The sequence below is a fragment of the Hippoglossus hippoglossus genome, chromosome 6 (genome assembly GCF_009819705.1).
Source record: "Hippoglossus hippoglossus isolate fHipHip1 chromosome 6, fHipHip1.pri, whole genome shotgun sequence".
Lineage (NCBI taxonomy): Eukaryota > Metazoa > Chordata > Actinopteri > Pleuronectiformes > Pleuronectidae > Hippoglossus > Hippoglossus hippoglossus.
In genome coordinates, this window is record NC_047156.1 from 1,929,164 (window position 1) to 1,950,751 (window position 21,588).

Consider the following 21,588-nt stretch of genomic DNA (forward strand, 5'->3'; position numbering starts at 1 on the left):
ACACACCATCTGTTATGATCTAGTTCTCACTTCAGTTCATGAAGCCCGACTGAGCAGCTTCATTCTACGGAACATGTAGAAGAATAAAAACACACAAACTGTTCACACTAAAACTTGTTCATCTCTTCATCACGTTTCACCTTCAACACCGACTGTGTGTTGCCGCATTTACGTAGCCCAACTGTAAACTCACCACATGTGGCTACAGGGGGCGCTGTTGCTCGGTAGAACTAACATAGTGTTGCTTTAACGTGTCTGTGACATGTCATTTAAGTCTAAGTTATTACTACATATATATTTCATCTGGTACTAAAAAATGTGTTTCATACAAGAACAGCAAACTGAACTGTGTGCGTCATACGTATTAACAAAATCACAAAAAATTAAAATGATTCTGGTTTAAGGTCAGAAGGATGAATTCTCTTCCACAACATTTACAAACTACAGTCTGAGTCATTGAAGGTCAACAGACGGCGTCAGTGTCCTACAAAGAGAAACACTGACCTCTGCTGGTGTAGTCTGGCCTATAGGTTGGGGGGGAAATAAGTGTTGTGTGAGAGAAAATACTACATTTATATTATATTAATATAGAAACAGGCCTTATAATAAACATTTTGCTATCATACCTGTTATTTTTATGTCCTAACACGTCTGTTAACCTTCGTTTCCTTTGTTTTTCTTCTACTGTTTCTTTCTTCTACTGGTTTCTGAGTTCCTGTTGAGTTAAGCCAAGTTTTATATGTTTTTTATTAAGATTATCACTATGATTAATAAACCTGCTTGTACAGCAAAATGATCTATTAATTACAGAAATAGCTTTTAGCTCAGAGCTGCATTCAGAGCAACTCTCTGAAATAGAGATTTTGGAAGAAGCCTCTCAAAGAAAACCACAAATTATATTGAAGATACTTTATAAAAACAACTGTGAATTTATAATTGTTTGATTTAATTATCTTACAACTTTGCTCGTGTCACATATTTCTTTGGTTTTTCTTTCTTCAGCGGACAGAACTGATAATATACTAAATATGTGTGGACATGTGATCCTGTAGTAAGAGCATGAAAAACACCCAACACCTGAATCTCAAATTCTGACATCAAGTCTTTATTTTTCACTTGTTACTTGATCAGTACATGGACAGAGACAGTTTACCTTGTATATGTATTAATATATATTTAAACTTAACGGTACTTAATGACAACAACGCAGCGCTTCCCCTCTCGATAGAAACAAGCCCACAGGGAAGACCCCCCCCTCCCCCCCTCCCCCCCCCCCCCCTCCCATCCCCCCCAATATGAAACACAATCCAGACGAGGAACAGAAACAGAACTTATTGCTCTATACAAATCATCGTAATGTTAGTAAGAAGAAAAGTAGCAGTACACATGAACCAATATCATTATATCAAGATGAGGTTACATCCTAAGTTTGACTAGAAAAAAGAGGAACTCCGAGGGAAGAAGAACGGAATCGATGTCGATCTTCACGATACGGTTGCGTTAAAAGTTGAAGCGTCCGGCTCAGGTGACCTGCTCTCTAAATAAAAAGTATCTACAAGTGCAAGGAGGACTGAGGTCAACACAAACTGATCCAGAAACAGCTTACAGGCGGTGCGGACTTTCAAAATAAAGCGCTAACGGTACGTGACTACGTGGAGACGTTTAGGAGGAGCAGGGTTTTCTTGTACAGGGTCAAGCGTCAAAGATGTGGGGCCACAAACCATAGTGAGGGTGAAGAAGACAATACTGTACGGCACTTCATTAAGGGGACAAAGTACATTCAGGAGCCCCCCCCCCCAGGCAGATTGAATAGAAGCAGAGTTAGATGGTAGAAAATGTTCAGAATATTACCGTGTACAAACTGCGCTACATGCAAACTTCAGTGTTGGTGAAATGACGAATGACTGTTTTTAATCAGACCAGTATCCTCCCATCATCATCATCATCATCATCATCCTCATCATCATCATCATCATCATCATCATCACCGTCCCACGTTTTTCAGTTTCACGCTTCAACAACAAAAAAAAAAAATCACATTCTTTCCCTTTGACATTCATCCTGTTTTACAGAATCTCTCTCTCTCTCTCTGTGTCGTGGGAACAAACTCTCCTCTACATCTCTGGCGCCCCCTGGTGCACAGAAACAGCACAAACACCAGCGCTACTTTAGAAAGTGACTTCAGCTGATAGCCCTTTATGGTGGCGACCGGGCTGGCCTGTGAGAGCCGGGGCACCTTGTGAATTGTTTTTTTTTTGGCAGTTGGGGGTGTGGGAAGGGGGTCGTCGGCTGGGGGTTGCCCTACATTCCGAGCTTGGCGCCCAAATGGCTCCAAAAAAGCCCCGCCCCTTACAGGCCGCCTCAGGCAAGCGCGCACCTCAGCGATTGGAAGCTACGCCCCTTTCTGACAGGGGACCAAAGGGTGTTTTTGTAAAAGAGGAAACAGTTGAAGGGGACGAGGGGACATGAACACACACGTTACCTGGGGACTCGAACTCTAAACGCCACGGACGAGGTGGTCCAGTGTTGAAACAGACAGCACGGCACGGCTTCACTAAAACTACACCTACATACATGTACTGCACTGTACTGTCGAGACTACTCATCGAACAACGAGCTAAACACAGAGCAACTCCTACTCGTGAAAAATGTACGTGATGTTTCCTCTTTGGCTTCGTCCCCTTTCAGAGTCCAGCTCCGTGTGGTTTCTGTTTGGACACACGTGTTGAAAACGTGTGTGTGGATACATGTGTGTGGGGGGGTAGCTTTGGTTTGGGGGGTGGGGGCTGGACGCTGTAAGGGAAGGCTGCTGTTGCACGTTCTCTGTGGCAATCCGATAAAAAGAGGGGGTTTGTCGGGTCAGCCCCGGTTCGGCCTCGGTCCCCCTGGTCCGGTTTGGTTCAGGTCAGAGTGTGATTGTCGTGTTAGAGACCACAAAGAGACGACTATGGCCAGAACCACGTTCACGCACTAGAGTGAGGCTGCGTTCACACAGACGCAGAACAAGAATGACGCACCCGGCTCGTTCATTTGAAATTACAAAGTGTGATGGCGAGAACGAGGATGTGGAGAATTAATACGATGCAGCGCTGAAACTAGTTCCTGCAACAAACACAATGTGTTGTGTGATGTTTGGCACAGACACGTCACAGGTTAGATTTCTGTAGTGAAGTTAACGTGTGTGTGTGAACGCAGCCTCACACACTGATGATGGCGGTTTGATTCATGACTCTACTTGACTTGGTGCTGATGGAAAACGCTGCACTAAAGCTGCTACTACTCAGATACTAGACTGCCCCATGATGTCACATTCACATGCATAATATACATGTTAATTAATAATTATTCTAGCCTATACTCATGTAGTGGATTTTCTAAGAAATGATGACACACATCTTAAAGCTGCACTCGACAACACGACACTAATGTGGCTCCAGGAAGAACCTTTAAATTGAAATAAGCAGATAAACAAACTGGTCCTGTTTGGTTTTGATTTAGAGAAACAACACAACAAACTAAATAAATTATAAGAATGTGTCATGTTCCAATTAGTGTGAATAAGAGTAACTTCTATGGGATGGTCCCACTTTGCAATTTAATCTCACACAGATAAATAATATTCCCCTATGAGGCGTAACTCTATTTCTACGTTTCATTAGTTACGTTAGACTGAATATTCATATTTATAATTCATTGGAATGGATGCAGTTGTTCACAGATTGTCATTTTGCTAAAAATCCAGTGATTCAAACACATGTTTGGTTTAACTTCAGCCTCATCGTGAACAGATTATCACGATAAAGCAGTAAAAATGGACAAAGTGTCACGTGGACGTTAGCTGAGCGACCTGCTGGTGAAATGTACAACTGCTGGTTTCCTGTCAGGACATTAGAAGAAGTTCCTGAATAGACTTATCAAACACGATTATTCTCTAAACCTATATTTGTAATACGTTATCAGAAAAGTGTTTACGAAGATTAAATAGGTCCGTCCATTTCCTCCATGTCAGTCGTACACCTGCTGCCTAGCAACAGTCCCACGGTCCCGTGTGGAAGTTCCTAAAACGCCCACACGCTTCATATTCTAACACGACTTTACAATTGTATGATATGAAATCTGACCAAGTGCAGCTGGAAATCAGTGTGTGAAGCTATTCAGGCTAATTTATCTCCTCTAAGAACTACACGTGCACTGGACTACGATTGGCTGCGCTCTGCCGTCTGTCACACTCTGGACACACCCCCTCTGATGCTCGCCTGTCACGGAGAGAAATACACAACACAGAGAGAGAAACTCACACTTCTGTAGAACAGCAACAACAACAACAACAACATAAATTGCTCGAAACTCTTTCTTAGTCAACCCCTAAAAAATGAACTCCTCCTCCACATCCGGCACTTTCACGTACTCGCACCACGTTGTGAACAGCAGCTCCAGGTCACATGTTGCTTCGTGGACTGTTGACAGGCAGGGTCACGCTCTTTGCTTTATTTCCGGGGGTTGGGGGGGGGGGAAGGAAAGGGGGGGGGGGGGGGGTTAGAAGGGACGCAGGCAACGAATGAGGAGACAATTAGCAAACACAAGAACAAAAACAGTTGCCTATATTGTGATGGGCAACGAGGGTGGAGTTGAAGTGGATATTCATAAGGTGTTGGGGGGGGGGGTTTAGTAGGAATACATATGATATTATACAGTGGGCGGGGGGGAGAAGATGGCCGACAGAGAGAGCTGTCTCAATTCTGTCTCCTTCACTTCTTTAAAAAACACCTCCCCACCTCCCCCACCTCCCCACCCCTCTCTCCATCCCTCTCCCCCCCCCCTCCCTCCCTCCTTCCATGACCCTTCAGCAGGACACCTCCATGGTGTGGGTGACCGGGCCCACCCCCTCGGTGCTGTCGGAGTGGGTGCAGGCCCGAGAGCGCGACCCGTCGATGGAGCTGGCGCTGGTCAGGGAGGCCGTCCTGGAGCGCACCAGGCGGGTCATGCTGGCGGAGGGCACTGGGAAGGAAGAGAGGGGGGGGGGGGATGGGGGTGGAGGGAGCAGAGATAAAAGAAGAGTTTAGCATCACGATTTGTAGAAAGATAAAAAAAAGAAGTGAGATCAGTTGATGTCGGGGAGATGTGGGGAGTTCATGCTAATGAGAACTAAAGAATATCTGGTTCTGCTGCTGGTGAGACGCTGCGTCGCTCAACTGGGACTCGACTGGTTTGTCCTATAAAGGCGTTAATGTCTCCACAAGCAGACACAGCAACATGCTGGAGAATCTCAGGGATCAGTCGGTTTTGTACAGTGTAATATGACTATTATTGAATTGTATTAAATTACACATCAATATTAGTCAAGTCAAGTCACAGTTGCTGTTTACAAAGTTTAGAATGAACCCTGAAGCTCGATGAACTGATCCTGGCTCTGAATATGTTCAGGTCAAATCTTAGCAAAAGGTAATAATTTATTAAATTCCTCCAATAGAAATGTATCAAGATTTTATATATCAATTTAACACAAGTGACATAGCTGCAGTTACGAGTTTATCTACAGTTATCTTAACTTAGCTCGGCGTATTGTTTGGCCACATGGGGGCAGCACAGCAAACCTCTAACATTTGCTTTTAAAACTCTTACGACAAACGTTATAAAACTGTCGCCTGTTTCCACTTTTCTAGCAAACATGGAGCGACATTAGTGTTAATTTATGATTATTGTCACCTGAAGATTTAGTCGATTCCTTTGCTCATCTATCAACTGGTTTTCCTGCTGCTGGGAACTGTTTTATATGATTATGGTTCATGGGCCTGAAAACAAAAACAATTAACCAGAGGCCAGACCATCTGATATTAACTCTTTTTGGGGATTTGAAAGGAACACGTTCAAATGTTTCATGTTTTATATTCTTCTTATGTGAAATAGACTCAGCAGAGGCTCTCTACAACCCTGAAAGTATTTTAAATCATATTTGATATCATATTTTACACTATTACAGTTTGTTTATTAGAAGTTTTGTTTCCATTAGAAAATGATATACTTGTGGTTTTACATGTTAAACCTAATCTCAGTGTAGTTTTAAATCTCCTCCCTCGAGCTTCTCTCTGGAGCGTCGAGCACGATCAGGGCGTTTTGTGTCTTTGAGCCTCTCTTTTGATTGGCTAACGGAAATGATGACCAACACGTTAGAGCCTCATATCGAAGATATCGAAGAGACGACCGACGACCTCCAGAGACACACAAACATCAGGATGTTTCTGAACTTTAACAAGAACTTTGGTGACATAGTCGTAACTTAGTTAAGATGCTGATATTTCAACCAATGATCGTATTATCTTAATATTTGTCTAATCTCCGACAGAATGATCTCTAAATGTTGTTGTTGAGTGCGGTGGAATGTTTACACCCACAATTTCTGAATATGTGCCTTTATACTTTATGATAAAAACAATACGATCTTAACTTTTCAATTTTAATAAGCATTAATCCACATTTTATTAAAGGACCTATATTTAGAGTTCGTTCTTCTAAAGCGTCTATAACTATTAGTTTGTATAAGTTGACGATGCTTTTAAAGTCCGGAGGCTCCAAGCTAGCAGAAGGCCATGCAAAGAGCAGTACTGGAGATGTGATGGTAAAGGAATGGGGGGGAGGGGAGGGGGGGGGGGGGGGGGGGGGGGGGGGGGGGTGAGTAAAGACAGTTTATTTTTCCATGGGAGGAAAAATTCTTTTAGATGAGACAAAGATGGGCAAAAGTAAAGATTCCATAACAGCCCAAAAATAGTGTATTAGTTGCAAAAATTAAAGATCAACATAAATTTCAAAATGCCAATATCATCGAACAGGGCAGCAATAAGAGGTCAGAGGTGAAGGGGGGAGGAGGAAGTACCTGGCCCTCCACTCAACCTCCGATCCTTCACATAAGCGACTGAGAGAACAGGGCAAGGGAGACAGAGCAAGATTAACACAACTCATATCCCGTCACGACACAGAACAACTTCCACTGAAATAGATTTGTACATGGAATTACTACAACTACACACAAACATACAGCACAAGTACAGACTTGTGTCGACCGCAGAAACCAGGACCCTTCGCAGGGACTGTGTACATTTCCACCATGGTCCAAAATTAAGTTAAATCTTTTTACCCCCTAAAAAGTGTGTTGAATCGGGGGGGGGGGGATGTCGGATTAGTCGATAATTTATGTCCACGTCGAGAACAACGTTTTATTTCAGCCGCTGAATCTCTGCAATAGTTATAAAAATCTATTTCCTTAACTCAGGTTCTGCATTTCGGATGTTTTGAATAATCTTTGTCACTCGTGCTGATGTTAACTCATTAACTCATTAACTCATTAACTCATTAACAGAGCGATGTAAGTCTCCTCCATGTTTACTGTTTTTCTAGTGGTGCTACAATTATAAATAGACTTTCCATTTAACTATCTAAACTGTGCCAAACTGTCAGAATCATATTTGTCCCGCTGCAGTTTCTAAAACATAAAAGATAATTTTTTTGCTTTATTGTCGACCAGTCAAAACATCCATTAAGTTTTTACCATCCTCTGAAGACTTCTGTTTAAAATCATTGAATATCACTTTGTCTGCGCTCTTGGCTGCAGCATGCATACTATTCCCAGAAGGTATTGCCGCCCCCTGGTGGATGTGAGTGGAACAGCATGTCGCCATATGTCGGCACTCACACCTGGTTTTTAGATCACGGTGGAAATGCAGCTGAACAACAGTCTGCAGGAATGTTTTAGTTCCTTTAATAAGATCCAGCTTCTTTTGGTGGAAACCTCTCACTCACAGATCACAGTTGTGTTTCACAGATACTTACTGTAGCCCATTCCCTGCAGGAAATACTTGAAGGCTTCAGTCAGCTTTCCAGGCTGGAAAACAACACGTCACAGTTTTCATTTCACTGATATCAGAGCTGACAGCGTTAGATGATGCATTCATGGTCCGTCTGGATTCTGGATTCTTGGTTGGTTTCATTTGATAGTGCGACAGCCTGGTGAGTGTGTGGTGCTGTTTGTCGGTGTTTTACCTGTGTGAGCTGGGGGAGTCCACCAGAATCGGCCATCTGCCACAACAGGATCAACAATGAACAGGAGAAAAGAGCTCACAAATACAGATTGACACCCTTTCTTCGTTAGTCTCTGTTTTACTGACTCTTTCTGAGAAGATGAATATGAGGATTTATAACCATCTATGTCTGATTTTAGGCAAATCACTGAAACTAGTGGCTTTCTGACAGAACAGCATTTACTCCAGCTACCGACACACGGAGCCTCACAGTTGCCATAGAGACAAAAACATCTGCCAAGGCCACATTCTATTACAAAGAGCACTTGAAATTATTTTTGTGTGCACACGAGAGACCGTTTGTTTCCGTGTGTTGATTAATATGAGATTGGATTCATTGTCTCTGGAGCCCACACATTAATCAAAACACGGGAACTAATTAATCTTTTTTTGATTTGATATGCAAAGACAAACTATCATCATGTTTACGTGCTAATTTTCAATTTGTGTCAAGTGGACACAAATTGCCTCTCGTCAAAAGGCAACAGCTTTTTTTTTTAATCAAATCAAATCAGACGAATTAATTAAATTGTGCCTTTTATGCAAAGTTGCAATTCAGGGTGTTTAACAGGACAGATAAAATAAAACAATATATTAATATAATGAGCAATGAAATGAGTGGATCAATTTAAATTAGTCAGGTAGATTGAATACAATTTAATTTTCTTTGTAATAAATTTAGTATTTTTTTGTTCATGGTTGATCTGGAGTAACAGTTAAATTGTCACATTTGGTGATTTCAATTTAAGAACAAGAAATTAAAAATGTCAACAGGTTCCGTGTCGATGTGCAGCAGCTGCAGGTGAAACCAGGACGGACCATTACCTTCAGGAAGGTGGTGTTGGTCGGATCCAGTTTGGAGTTGCACTCAACCTTGAAAAAAACAACAACAGAAATGAATAAGCAAACAAATAAACTGATATAGAGACAAGAGACCTGATGATGTGTTGAAGTTAGAGATCATCAGGACGGAGATGTGGATGTTATTGTTTGATTATATCTGTGTGTGTGTGTGTGTGTGTGTGTGTGTGTGTGTGTGTGTGTGTGTGTGACCCAGATACTGCAGTGAGCTGCAGAGATGAGTCACTGCCGCAGCCAAAGAACACAGCCGTACTGTTAACACACAGACAGACACAGACACACAAACACACACACACACACAGGCACAGACACACACAGGCACAGACACACACGGTGTCATTCACACACACTTTGTTTTTTCCACTCTGCTGTATTCACATGCAAACATGAATAAAGCAAATGCACGTTTGTCTGTTTTTCTCTAAAATGGTCTCATAACGACGGGATGCAGATGCAGATGCAGATGCAGATGCAGATGCAGATGCAGGACAGATAAGAATTGAAAGTCTCCTGCATGCGGAGCAGGAGATGTAAACACTGTGTGTGTGTTTTGGATTTAAATGAGATCTCTGAACGGATTCGCCTGCGATGCCAGAAGATACGACACCGAGCAAACACAGCAGCCTCAGCTGGGCCTATCAGCGGATATGAAATATTAACATGACCTCCATCTGTCACATGCAATAAAACAACCTCTGTCACCGCTCTGCAGCCTCCTATCTCTCCATCTTTCTCTCTTTGCGAGAGGTTCACAACAACATCTCCTCCTGCCCCCCCCCCCCTCTGCACCTCCGTCCCATCCCTGCTGCAAACATGCAGAAGATTAACTGGTGCAGAAGCACAGCTATCTGGGCCACTTGAAAGTATAACACCAGAGACAGAGCGTCCTGGCCTCAGGGGAACAGCAACACACACACAGATGGACACACACACACACACAGATGGACACAGACAGACTGGAAACAGACACACACACATTGCCTGTGAGGCTGAACCAGGTCTGTCGTCCTGAATGAGGACAAACAGTCTCCCAGAGGATTCACAAAACACTGAGCAGAGGAAGAGGAGGGGGAGGAAGAGTGCAGTGTTTCTCCGAGAGACGATCACCAAGAAGGAAGAAGGAGTGAATTAAAGGAGAAGGTAAATAAGAAGGATCACCAGGGGGCGCTGGTGAAACAGAGCTACAGCCTGAGGAGACGAGGAGAAGAAGGACTCACCACTCCTTCCTCAGCCGGAGCGTTGTCTCCTACCACCAGCATCGTGGGACACCTGCAGGACAACAGCGGACATGTTTGATATTCAAACCAATAGATGGAGGACAATTTAATTTAAGATTTATTGGTTTAGATTTTTAAGGCTGAAGAAAATGATGATTCTTCTCATTATTTCTGTGTCGCAGGTTTTCAGGTCGTTTGCTCGTTCACCAAACTCCTTCTTGGCTAAAACACGATCGTGGTAACTTTATATTTCTTTAAAGATTCACTACATATATTACATTGTTTGTTTTTATTGCTTTATTAAATTGTTTTCATTATTTTATTGCTTTTAACCAGGTATTTGGTATTTAATGCTTTATTTTACACATTGTCTTGAATTAACTTGTATTTCTTGTTTCTATGTGGAGGATGTGGTTTGGGTCAGAGAGGAACTTATTAAAATATGGGATATTTTTTCCTTTCTTTCACATTGTGAGATTTGATTTCTCAGAGAATGATTCATGGAAATTAAAATAAGAAATGCTTATAAGACAGATATTTCTGAGAGTGATGTTCTAGTTTAATATTTGTTTTGTTTATGTAAGAAATAATATCATAATTTCACAGGGTGATATTTCAATGGTCAAAATCTTTGACTTCTTACGTCCAGAACCAGAAAACAACCTGAAATAGTTTGGTTTAAATTACCTGGATGATGTAACTCACAGTGAAGTTAAACCTGTGGACTTACTTCAGGGTCTTGGCGTTGAGCACCGTCCCGCTGCGATTCATCTCCAGGTCCCTACGACTGAAGGAGCAGACATCATGAATGACAAGATAAAGGTTGTGTGTGTGTGTGTGTGAGAGAGAACGAGTGTGTGTGTGTGTGTGTCTGTGAGTGTGTGTGTCTCTCCACCTGTTGTACATGTTCCAGAAGAGCTGCAGGTTGAACAGGTTGACTGTGTTGTTGATCTGTTGTCGGTAGCTCTGCACCAGCTCTGTGTTGTTCATCAGCTCCTCCTGCACGCACACACACACACACACACACACACACACACACACACACACACACACACACACACACACACACACACACACAATATTGTTTTCTAAAGTTTCAATAAAGTCAGTTTTCCCGTACCCTCAAAATGAAGAAAACTGAAACAACGAGTCCATTTTATTTGTGGACCGTGAACGCACCTGACTGAAAAGATGTGGCAGCACCACGTCCGGCAGCGTGCTGGTCAGACCTGACAGCTGAGGAGAGACAACAGGGAGGTTATTACCGCGAGGAATCAAACGGTGGGTCTGGATTCCTGAGCTGTGAAAGTGGAGCACCTTGGTGGCAGCCCAGTCGATCCATCCTTTGCCATTGGGGTCGATGTTGAGCAGAACCAAACCCTCCACCAGGTCGGGGAAGATCAGCTGAGAGCAGAGAACACAGACGGATTCAAGAGGATCCATGGATTCAGAATATATCAAATCTAAACATCGAATTTATATCTTTAGCACGAGGCTCATTTTGAAGATATGTGGTTTGATCTGAATCGGACTCACAGCGAACTTGGCCAGAACGTAAGCTCCGGCTCCAACTCCGATCCCAACAATGCTCTTAAATCTGAAAAGATCATTGATCCATTAGACGCCGTGTTTTAAAAGTGAAGGAAACACCGGCAGCATCTGAAAACACTCTGATACTCGATGTTACAGAATGTTACTGGTGAAGAGAGACACAGACACAGAGACACAGATATACAGTATATATAACAATAATGATTGGTTGGTGTTTTTTTCACCAGAGCTTAAATGTGCGTTCTTTGTGTAAAGTGTGTAAAATGAAAAGAGAAAATTGAATTTAAAAGCAAAGAGCACGAACCCAAAGTGCTGCACCACAGTCGGCAACATCCCGGCCAACTGGTCCATGGTGGGATACTGGTACCTGCAGGGAGACAATATACATGATGTGTCTGAATGATCATGACCCTTTAAGAAGAAGAAGAAGAAGAAGAAGAAGAAGAAGAAGAAGAAGAAGAAGAAGAAGAAGAAGAAGAAGAGGAGTTCAGGTTCCTTTACCCCTGCGGCATCTGAGACGCTCCGACCTGCTGCCCCGGGGCGTCGACGTGACAGACCACAAAGTGCTTGGTGATCTCCTGCATGTCCTCGTTGTTGAAGAAGGAGTTGAAGCACAGCTTGTCTGTCGGAGAGCGAGGGGGGGGGGAAAGGAAATGAGGGTCAGTCAGAGGACGGAGGAAGGACAGAGCAGAGGAGAGTGAGCACATCTCACTCAGAGGGAGGATTAAAGTGTCTGTGCTTCAAAGACCAAAGACTGTAAATATCAGGTTTTAGTTTATCTGTGTTCATGTGCAGCTGTTAACTGAGATCAGCAAAGATGTCGTCTGGACCTAAAACATAATAAACTGTAATTTGAGTTAAATCTCTTTTCTCTCAACAACCCCCCCGAGGATTCCTCTCACTAACGAGCTCCATATCCTGAACCAGTTTAAACTCAGTAAAGTGAATTCTGACGTCACATGTTCGATACATGTCCCTGCAGATGTCCCACTTGCAGATGTCCCACTGTTTCCTCCAGCTCTGGTTGAGCGGCGTTAATCAATCGGACCAATGGACACGACAACTGGGTCAGAAGTGACAAACAGGAGGCGGTGACCTCCCTGTCTGCGCCACAGCGCCACCTGAGGACAGGGGTGAGAAGGTCCTCCCACGTTTGTGCTGAATCATCGGCGGGATGAGGGATGAAGTCTGCACCGTGACCTACTTCCTCCTTTTGCCCTTTCTTTCTCTCTCTCCGGCTAATCCTCCCTCTCTCTCTCTCTCCTCTTCTTCTTCTGTTTTTGTTCTCCTCCTCTTCCTCCCTTCTTTCCTCTGCAGTCAGACAGAAACACAGACGCCTCCGTGCGTTACTTTGATTTTCCTTCTTGTCTTAACGTCAGTTTCGGGGCCGCGACCTCTTTTCCTGCTCCTTCAATCATCTTCCTCTTCCAACACACTTCTAATCTCTTCTTCTATTTTTCACTCCCCTCTTCTCTCCGGTTCTCTTTGTTCTTTGTCTTTACTTCTGTGTTTCATCTGCCGGGCCATCTGCCGTTTGGACTCATTTTAAATTCATCTTTTCAGTTGAAACACTAAACTACGAACCAAATTTTCCTTCTCTGAGTTCCCGCTCCGTCCTGTTTTAATGCAGCAGAGTCGAGTGATTTAGTGACTGGTCATGAATACTAATAACCTCCAGGTGCTGCAGCGAAAACAACTTCGACACTGAGCTAATTCTGCGATATGTCACTTTATTCTACTTCCCTGTGTTTGCATCGTGAATTCAATCTGTTCTAAATAAGATGCATAATCGTCTTATTTGATAATCAAAATAAACGCAGCAGGACAGATATTCAAATCCCATATCTGCAGTTTTTGGATCAGCTCCCGTCCCTGACACGCCATCCTCCAAACCCCCCCCCATCGCCCCCCGTCCCACCTCCACCCGTCAGTGCTGCATTGCTGCTGGCCGCGCCCCGCCTCCCTCTGCAGGATGTTTTTCTGACCTACATTTCATCGATGACTCTCGCACTCGACCCCTTTCGTTTGCATCCTCGTCTCCTCGTCTCCTCGTCTCCTCGTCTCCTCGTCTCCTCTTCTCCTCTCTTCTATTTCTGTCGCAGCCGTTTTGGCTCCCGGCCTCTTTTCTATGTCTCGTTGTTTTTGTTCTAATCTCCTCTTCCTCCTCTGACTTTCTGCACATCTGTCCGTCCTCTCCTCTTCACATGGATTTATGTTGTATTATCCCTCCCTCTATTAAATTACTGCCCACTCAGAGTGTATAAAGTGTTGGCGTGGCCGGCAGGCTGAGCTCTGGCCTTTCACAATTTACCACAGAGATGATTTTATAACCACAACACTGGTTCTCTGGTGTTGTGGTTATAAAATCAATAAAATCAATGAAATCAGTTGTGATTTAATTAACTTCGATCTCAACTCTTCAGTTTCTCAGATGCGGGAAAATGTGACGAAACCGAAACTGAGCTGAAATTATTTTAAAACTTCATGACTCATTTGTCACTTGTTTCTTTTAATTGTGTGTGAAGTTGGTGACAACGACGATAACAAGTGTGTGTCTGTGTGTGTGCCTGTGTGTGTGTGTGTGTGTGTGTGTGTGTGTGTGTGTGTGTGTGTGTGTGTGTGTGTGTGTGTGTCTGTGTGTGTGTTGGCAGAGTGAAGGCAGGGAGGGATAGTGTAGCATGGATGCCAATTATCACCTTTAACAAGAGCAGAAACACCTTACACAGACACACACACACACACACACACAGACAGACAGACAGACAGACAGACAGACAGACAGACACACACACACACACACACACACAGACAGACACACACTCCTCTACTCACGGTTCAGTCCCACATCGTGGTAGGTGAGGATCGCAGGCTTGTTCCCTTTGGGCGCCCCGCGGATAACCACATGCAGCATCCCATAAGGAGTCTCCACATCATGTTCCTGTGAAACACAAAGAACATTGTCACCTGGTGCTTCACACACACACACACACACACACACACACACACACACACACACACACACACACACACACACACACACACACACACACACACACACACACACTGATCCACACGTGACGATCCCACAACCTGCTTTTTATTTTATTCTATTTAATTTCATCCTCAGGACTGTTCATCATTAATCTTCTTCTGCAGGAGCTCAAGTGGAGACGTGAACCATGTTTTAATTTATTGGAGATTAATTGACATAACAGGCGGTAACTCAATAGTAAATGGTTTCAAATGTAGAGTGATAAAAATCCTTATTATAGAAAATAAAGACGTATTTCATATTTCTAGTCATTCTAACCAAGGTTAAGTGTCTTTGAATATTGTTAAAAGTCCGATATAAATGAAATGTATTCTTATTATTTACAGTAAATCACTGAGGAGTGTGATGGTCTGATAACTAAAGATGATGAAGATGAATCTGCAGCTGGACAGTTGCTGCTCGAGGGAAATTAAAACTGAACTGATTCATTCACGGACCTGTAGGAACAAAGGATTTTGTGTTTTCTAATACTAGGTTTTAGAAAGAGAGAGAGAATAGTTCAAGCAAATCCCACTGACTCCTGACCTGGGATCTGTGTTACACAACTTCTGTTATGTTTCCTGTTTGTTTCTCTTCTGCAGCTAAACCATCAAATAAAGGCGACAAATTAAAGCTGTTGTTTCACGGAAAATCTGTCAAATCGTTTCCAAAGACTTTCTCCACCCACGACTTTAATCTTTAGTTATTTTTGTCCTTCACAATTGAGACGTTATCTTTTATAAACACAAAGAGCAGGAGAAATATAGAAAAGTATATGAGTCATAAACACGACGGCTGTTTGGATGTCAGAGAAAAACGAGGAATGGAAATGAGAAATTACAAATCAGAGGAATAACAATGAGTGGAGACATTTCACGTCTGCGGTCAAAATGTGATGATTCATCAGAGCAACGGTGACGCAGCAGATTCATTTTACCTGAATGACATTTATTATATATAATTAAATATGTATATCCTGTATATTTACACCAGATTCATAACCCAAATATACCAGATATTCATTTTAAAGATCCATAAAGGATTTTTATTCAAACATCCACAACAAAAAGAAATGTAAATAACGTAGAGGTTAATTCAGTTTTTGCTGATTTGTTGTCGTTGTTATTTTGAAACGACTCTGAAGTTCTCCGACTTCTCGTGATTCAGAAATCTCTTTTTGTTCTGACCCACATTTTGTCTGCGTTCGCTGGTCAGAGGCAGACAAACTCAAAATGGAGGAAGGAGATATGTGGCACCATGAGCTGCGTAATGTAGCTGCACACACACACACACAGATGCACACACACACACACACACACACACACACACACACACACACACTCACGCTCACACACACACACACACACACACACACACACACACACAGTGTTTTGGGATTATTCTGCCTGGTTTCAGGGGCAGTGAAGCTTTTGCTGCTGATTCTGACACTTTCACTCTGAAACAAACACTGATCCAACACACACTCACACGACCGCAGCACAGAAACACACAGCGTTTATTTCAGCCTGCGGCCAAAACTCAGCCTAATCCTCCCGGGCGGTGCATCGTCATGCATCAGACGGCAGTTACCAGTTAATCCAGGCAGATTATCTCTCTATTACTTCAGCATCAACATCAGTGTTATCTGCAATCAGCTCTAATTTGAGGCCACGATTCACAGCCTCAGCGGCTGGATCCTGGGAAATGTGAGGTGACCTGATGACCTTCACACCTCCAGACAAAACACTCACAACATCTGTGTGTGTGTGTGTGCGTGTGTGTGTGTGTGTGTGTGTGTGTGTGTGTGTGCGTGTGTGTGTGCGTGTGTGTGTGTGTGTGTGTGTTTTCCTTTAATTCCCTTTGTGTGATTTATTTTTATTTTATTTTGCAAATCACGAAAGCTGCACACCTCAAATAATTCCATCCCTTCCTCACACAAACACCTTCACTCGTCCTCTTCAAGGTTGCAAACATGGATGATAACAAAGATGGATCAACACCTCCTTCACAAAGACAAACACACACACACACGCACACACACACACACACACACACACGTGTTTATCTGCAGACACACACTGCAGCGGCGCGTTGCTGCATTGCACAGCATCTGTTTACATGCCTTAGTGTGTCAGTGGGCCATGGATGAAGGACTGACCCATGATCTGACACTGACGCTGCAGTTTCTTCATCTCATCACAGACAATAAACATCATCATCATCATCATCATCATCATCATCATCATCATCATCATAATCAGACAAAGATGAAGACATTTATTCTGACCCATTCCACACCAGATTCCAGATTTTTTTAATTCAATATTTCCAGCACACTGTCTGTGCCTCAGGATCCATCATGCACTGCTCCCCTGCCACTCACCCCATCCCAGCACTCAGGCATGGCTCCGCAGTGACTGTACTCTCAGCTGATGAAGAGGAGGAGGAGGAAGACGAGCAGCCAGGCCTCTCCTGTTTTAAGGGACTAGGTCCTGGTGAGCGCTTGCACTCGGATGTGGAGCTGGAGAGTCGATGCCGCAGGCTGCTGCAGTGTCTTTGTGTGCTCGGCTCCCACCCTCCCTGTTAAGCTGCCGCCCGCCTCCCTCCCCTCACCCTTTATAGGCACCGCAGACAGGGGGTGGGGGAGGCAGCTGATGACTGGCTCACCGCTCCGACTCCCCCTCAGGATTGGTCTGCTGCCTTGTCAGTCTCTCTCTCTCTCTCTCTCTCTCTCTCTCTCTCTCTCTCTCTCTCTCTCTCTCTCTCTCTCTCTCTCTCTCTCTCTCTGATCTATTCAGTTCTGCTCATCAACCTTGTTTTGGCAAAAAAAACAAAACCGCTGCCGTTTGTATAAATGAGGCGTAATGAGGCCGAATGTCTGGAAGCAGATCGCCAGGACAAAGACGAGCGTCTCTCAGTGGAGCTCACATCTCAGCCAAGGCCCTTAAATTCCATCAGGCTGCACCAGATTACACAAACTCGTAGATATCAGTCCTCTGAATATGTTTGTTCACATCATCAACACCCATGAATTATTCTCTGAGAAATCTGTGAAAGTGCAAAGCAAGCGATTAAAATAAATTCTGGATCCTTGTCGACCCGATGTCTCCTCCTTCCGGCAGGTTGTGTAGAAATCTGTGCAGGGTTGTGTTTGACTGTGTGTGATTAAAGAATCAACAATCTAGACTAACGGCTTTATGTAAACAAAATGTGCATTTTAAAGAAAAGCATTGACGTCCCAAACAGAGGAACATACTGGATCTGTAACAATAATTTGCCGAGTTGTATTTAATTTGATTCATCGTGCAAACCTGCATCACTGCTGCGAGTCGTGTTTCCAGATTCGACAACACTTCTGTGTGTTTGGATCTTTTTGACGGGTGGAGTCAGTGACTGAATCGTGTTGATGTCACACTGTGACCTGAAGTGTCACATCTGATGGAACAAACAGAAACAAACGGAAAGTCGGTTCCCAGCTGGAACCATCAGGTTTTCAAACGAGGAGAACGTCAGAGTCACTTTTATTACAAAGGTTCTGGTCAAACTGGTGGAGCCTGAAGCGAACGCGTCAATCATCGACTGGAAATAAAGATGGACGACATGACGGCTCCTTTAAAGTGAAGCCAAAGTGTCTTGATCACCCCCTGGTGGCTGGCTGCAGTGTAGGTCACAAACCCTGCCTCCTCCATGTTAGCAGATGGGACATGGACCAAACTAACCAATCAAAGTAGAAGCTAAATAAACGTTTCTCAAAGATGGCATTTGTTTGTATTCTGGATATACAAGTTTCCTCGACAGAAATCCGTTCGTGGAAAAGAGCGACGAGAGGATTTGAAACTGTCGAACTCTCATGTCCAGGAAGTAAAATAAAAGTGGTTTTAACATTTTTACGGAGCCGTTAATGACACTCGGTGGCGCCGACGGGCTAAATTCCACTTCATGTAATTAATTAATCATCTTTTTATCCATTAATTAAAATAGTTGAAATAAAACGAGGATGAGAAGTGTACGTGCAGATTCACAGGACTGCGATGGTGTCTGAGTGACTATCATGCTGACTGCAGCACACACACACACACACACACGCACACACACACACACACACACACACACACACACACACACACACACACACACACACACACACACACACACACACACACACACACACTTTGTCACCCAGCAGCCCCCCCGTCTCTCCCTCTATCCCCTCTCCATCTATTCCCTCCGTCCTGTTGACAGAACGCTCGTCGTGCTGACTCGACTCACAGAGACGCTCTTCGCTCTCTCTCGTCCTCTTTCGGACTCTTTTCTTTCACAGAGGAGCTTAACTCTTGTCTCTCGGCCTGTTTTAAACTCACAGTCTCTGCCTGACGGACGGACGACAAACGGAAACTAGAGAGTTTATCACATGACTGATGTCCCTACAAGTAGGAACTTAAGCTCCATATTATAAACTGTCACGGATACAGAGTCAGAACAGTTTAGCTGCAGCTGACGCTTCTTGCTAATCTGCCTGCGTCCCTGAATATTTTAAAACTTCTCGTTAACTCTAAAAACTTTGTGGTGATATCAATTTGTCAAGATTCAAGATTTGTTCCCAGCACTCATCCAGGTCCAATCCAGGTTTAAAGTCTGTGTTTTCCCTCTAAGCTGTAAAATGATTTCATCCACTTTTGATTAGAAGGTGTTAACTTGTTCATATATACAGTAGATAGATGCTATGATGTGGAGACGTCCCAAGACGGTTTGAAACTCTAACATTAATGTGTTTCATCATCAACAGTCGTAAAGGACATTTAGTTTGCCTTATATCTTTCAGGTTGAACAATGAAGAATATATTAAACTGGAGATGAAGGGCGACAGACAGCGAGAAGAGAAGAGATGACGCTGATGATAAAAGATAAAGAGGCTCAAACTCTCCGGCAGCAGCAGCTCTTACCTTCCAATCCCCTGCAGGCATCAGCTGTTCACAGCTTTCCTGCACAGACACACAAACAGAGACAGATAGACTGAGAGACGGAGGTTGACACAGAGGTGAGAGACACCATCACACAAAGGGATCATCCACAGAGGAGCAGCACAACCTGCACAGAGTCCAGACCCCCGATACAGGAAACACACAAAGGCACCTTAGCGTGACAAGTTCACCTGTTTCTACACAAACACACTGATGTGTGTTTGAACAGGTTAAATTTGTAAAAGTGAAATTCTACTGTTGGTTGAGTTTAAATTGGCACTTCAGCAATTTATTACTGCAACCTACAAAAACACATGGGAAAGAACTACATTTCCCATGATGCAAAAATATAATGCTTTCATCATGACCCTGGTAAACATCTGGAAATAAAGATGGTCATCTGTTAACGTGGAGGAGGCAGCGTTTATAATGATGTCATCCATCTTTATTTACAATACACAATTAGGTCCATGTCCCATCTGCTGACATGGAGGAGGTAAAGGTTATGACCTATACTGCAGCCAGCCACCAGGGGGCGAGCAGGGAGAGTTTATCTGGATGTGATAATAAATGAAATACCTCTCAGCTGCTGTAAAAAACCGATGGAGTGCCACTTTAAAAACATGTTCTAGTTTCCAGTATTTTTTTGTTAATACATTAGTTTGGCAGCAGAATGCACCTGATGTGCCCGAGCGTCTCTAGAACCAGATCATCTACTGAAGTGCATGAGGGGGAGAGGGAACAAATCAACGTTAAAAAAAAATGAGTACAGTGAGGAAGGAAGGAGTTATTCAGGGTAACAGAGAGTTCAGCATCAGGATTCACCCCAAAGCAAATCACCCACATCGACTGTGACGGAAAATGAACTCTGGGATTAAAAATAAAATTTTTAGCCAGAAGAGATTCAAACATTCACAGACGCTTCGCTCGGTCGAGACAAATCATTATTGATTCATGACTTCATCTGAAGCGTTACGTTTTTATCCTGCAGCCGAGGCGCTCGCTCTCTGATGAATACGATCTAAACTCTCCGTTTGAGAAGAAATGTGTTGAAGCAAAACAGGTTATTTTTTTCTAAATGCATGTTTTCTAACCCGTGTTGCTTCAGCACATGTGGTTCACGAGTGTGTGTTCTTGCTCTGCCGCCTTTCAGGGCAAAGCAGGAGCATCTGGACAGAAGAAACATGGACATGCACGTGAGGTTAGGAACCAGCAGACACTGAGTCCTGACACATGCACAAGTCTAGTCTGTGAGTTCACGTGAGGGGATTTCTGAAAAGAAAATCTGTCAGGATTAAAGATGGAAGTTGTACGTATACGATGGATCAGTGGTGAGGAAGGAAAAAAGAGGGGAATAGTTTATTAGTGGAAAGAGGACAGGGACACGTCTAAACACAGCAACGCTTCATGCAAGGAGGAAAATGTTAGTGGTGCCAGTTTGGTGGTCGGACCAGCAGGTGGCACTCTTTCCTCTCACTCCCACCCCATCACACTACATGTAGAGGAAGTGCTGCAGCTCGTCCTCAGTGAGAAATGACGGGGGTGTGTGTGCTGTGAAATCTGCATGAAATAATCGACTCTACGCAGTTCCTCGATGTGTCGTTGCTCTAGTGGCTGATTGTTGTGTTGCGCCGACTCGTCCTCTTGTGTCAGGACGTGTTTTTGTCTCTGATCCGATGAGTCTGCGTCTGCAGGCTGTTTTTTTGCAAATGTAGATTTTGGCCTAGTTTTCAGTTGTTTTTAAAGCATCTCTCTGCTGAAGAGGAGACGCAGCGTGAAACTGAAGCCGTCGGCTCCACGATGTTCGACTGAGAGTCTGAAGCTTCGTGTGTTTGTTCCAAAGCTTCATCTGATCTGTTAGTTCTGGTTTCACATTGTAAATTAGGGACTAAAGA

General features: G+C 43.6%; 1 protein-coding gene and 2 long non-coding RNA genes across 10 annotated transcripts in view; 2 read left to right on the plus strand and 1 right to left on the minus strand.

Moving 5' to 3' along the window:
• The first annotated feature begins 1,295 nt into the window (after positions 1-1,295).
• LOC117763517 lies at positions 1,296-3,458 on the plus strand. The gene is made up of 2 exons (XR_004614177.1): positions 1,296-2,733; positions 3,196-3,458. It is a non-coding gene; the product is annotated as an uncharacterized LOC117763517 (long non-coding RNA).
• An 895-nt stretch (positions 3,459-4,353) lies between these two features.
• Positions 4,354-4,757, plus strand: LOC117763518. The gene is made up of 2 exons (XR_004614178.1): positions 4,354-4,472; positions 4,522-4,757. It is a non-coding gene; the product is annotated as an uncharacterized LOC117763518 (long non-coding RNA).
• ndrg4 (NDRG family member 4) overlaps positions 4,496-21,588 on the minus strand; it is a 32,877-nt gene continuing 15,784 nt past the window's right edge. For 4 of the 8 annotated variants that reach the window (XM_034588692.1, XM_034588694.1, XM_034588695.1 and 1 more), the window contains 15 exons: positions 19,676-19,714; positions 14,534-14,639; positions 12,203-12,323; positions 12,006-12,068; positions 11,687-11,747; positions 11,468-11,554; positions 11,330-11,386; positions 11,046-11,149; positions 10,881-10,937; positions 10,151-10,202; positions 8,898-8,945; positions 8,035-8,070; positions 7,825-7,876; positions 6,872-6,910; positions 4,496-4,998 (listed from right to left, as the gene is read on the minus strand). In XM_034588692.1, coding sequence (XP_034444583.1) covers positions 4,844-4,998; positions 6,872-6,910; positions 7,825-7,876; positions 8,035-8,070; positions 8,898-8,945; positions 10,151-10,202; positions 10,881-10,937; positions 11,046-11,149; positions 11,330-11,386; positions 11,468-11,554; positions 11,687-11,747; positions 12,006-12,068; positions 12,203-12,323; positions 14,534-14,639; positions 19,676-19,714 — 1,077 coding nt within the window. In that variant the 3' untranslated portion in view covers positions 4,496-4,843. Of the gene's footprint in view, positions 4,999-6,871; positions 6,911-7,824; positions 7,877-8,034; positions 8,071-8,482; positions 8,517-8,838; positions 8,946-10,150; positions 10,203-10,880; positions 10,938-11,045; positions 11,150-11,329; positions 11,387-11,467; positions 11,555-11,686; positions 11,748-12,005; positions 12,069-12,202; positions 12,324-14,533; positions 14,640-17,115; positions 17,340-19,675; positions 19,715-21,588 lie in introns of those variants that run through there. The other 4 variants (XM_034588699.1, XM_034588693.1, XM_034588700.1 and 1 more) reach the window with 4 other exon arrangements.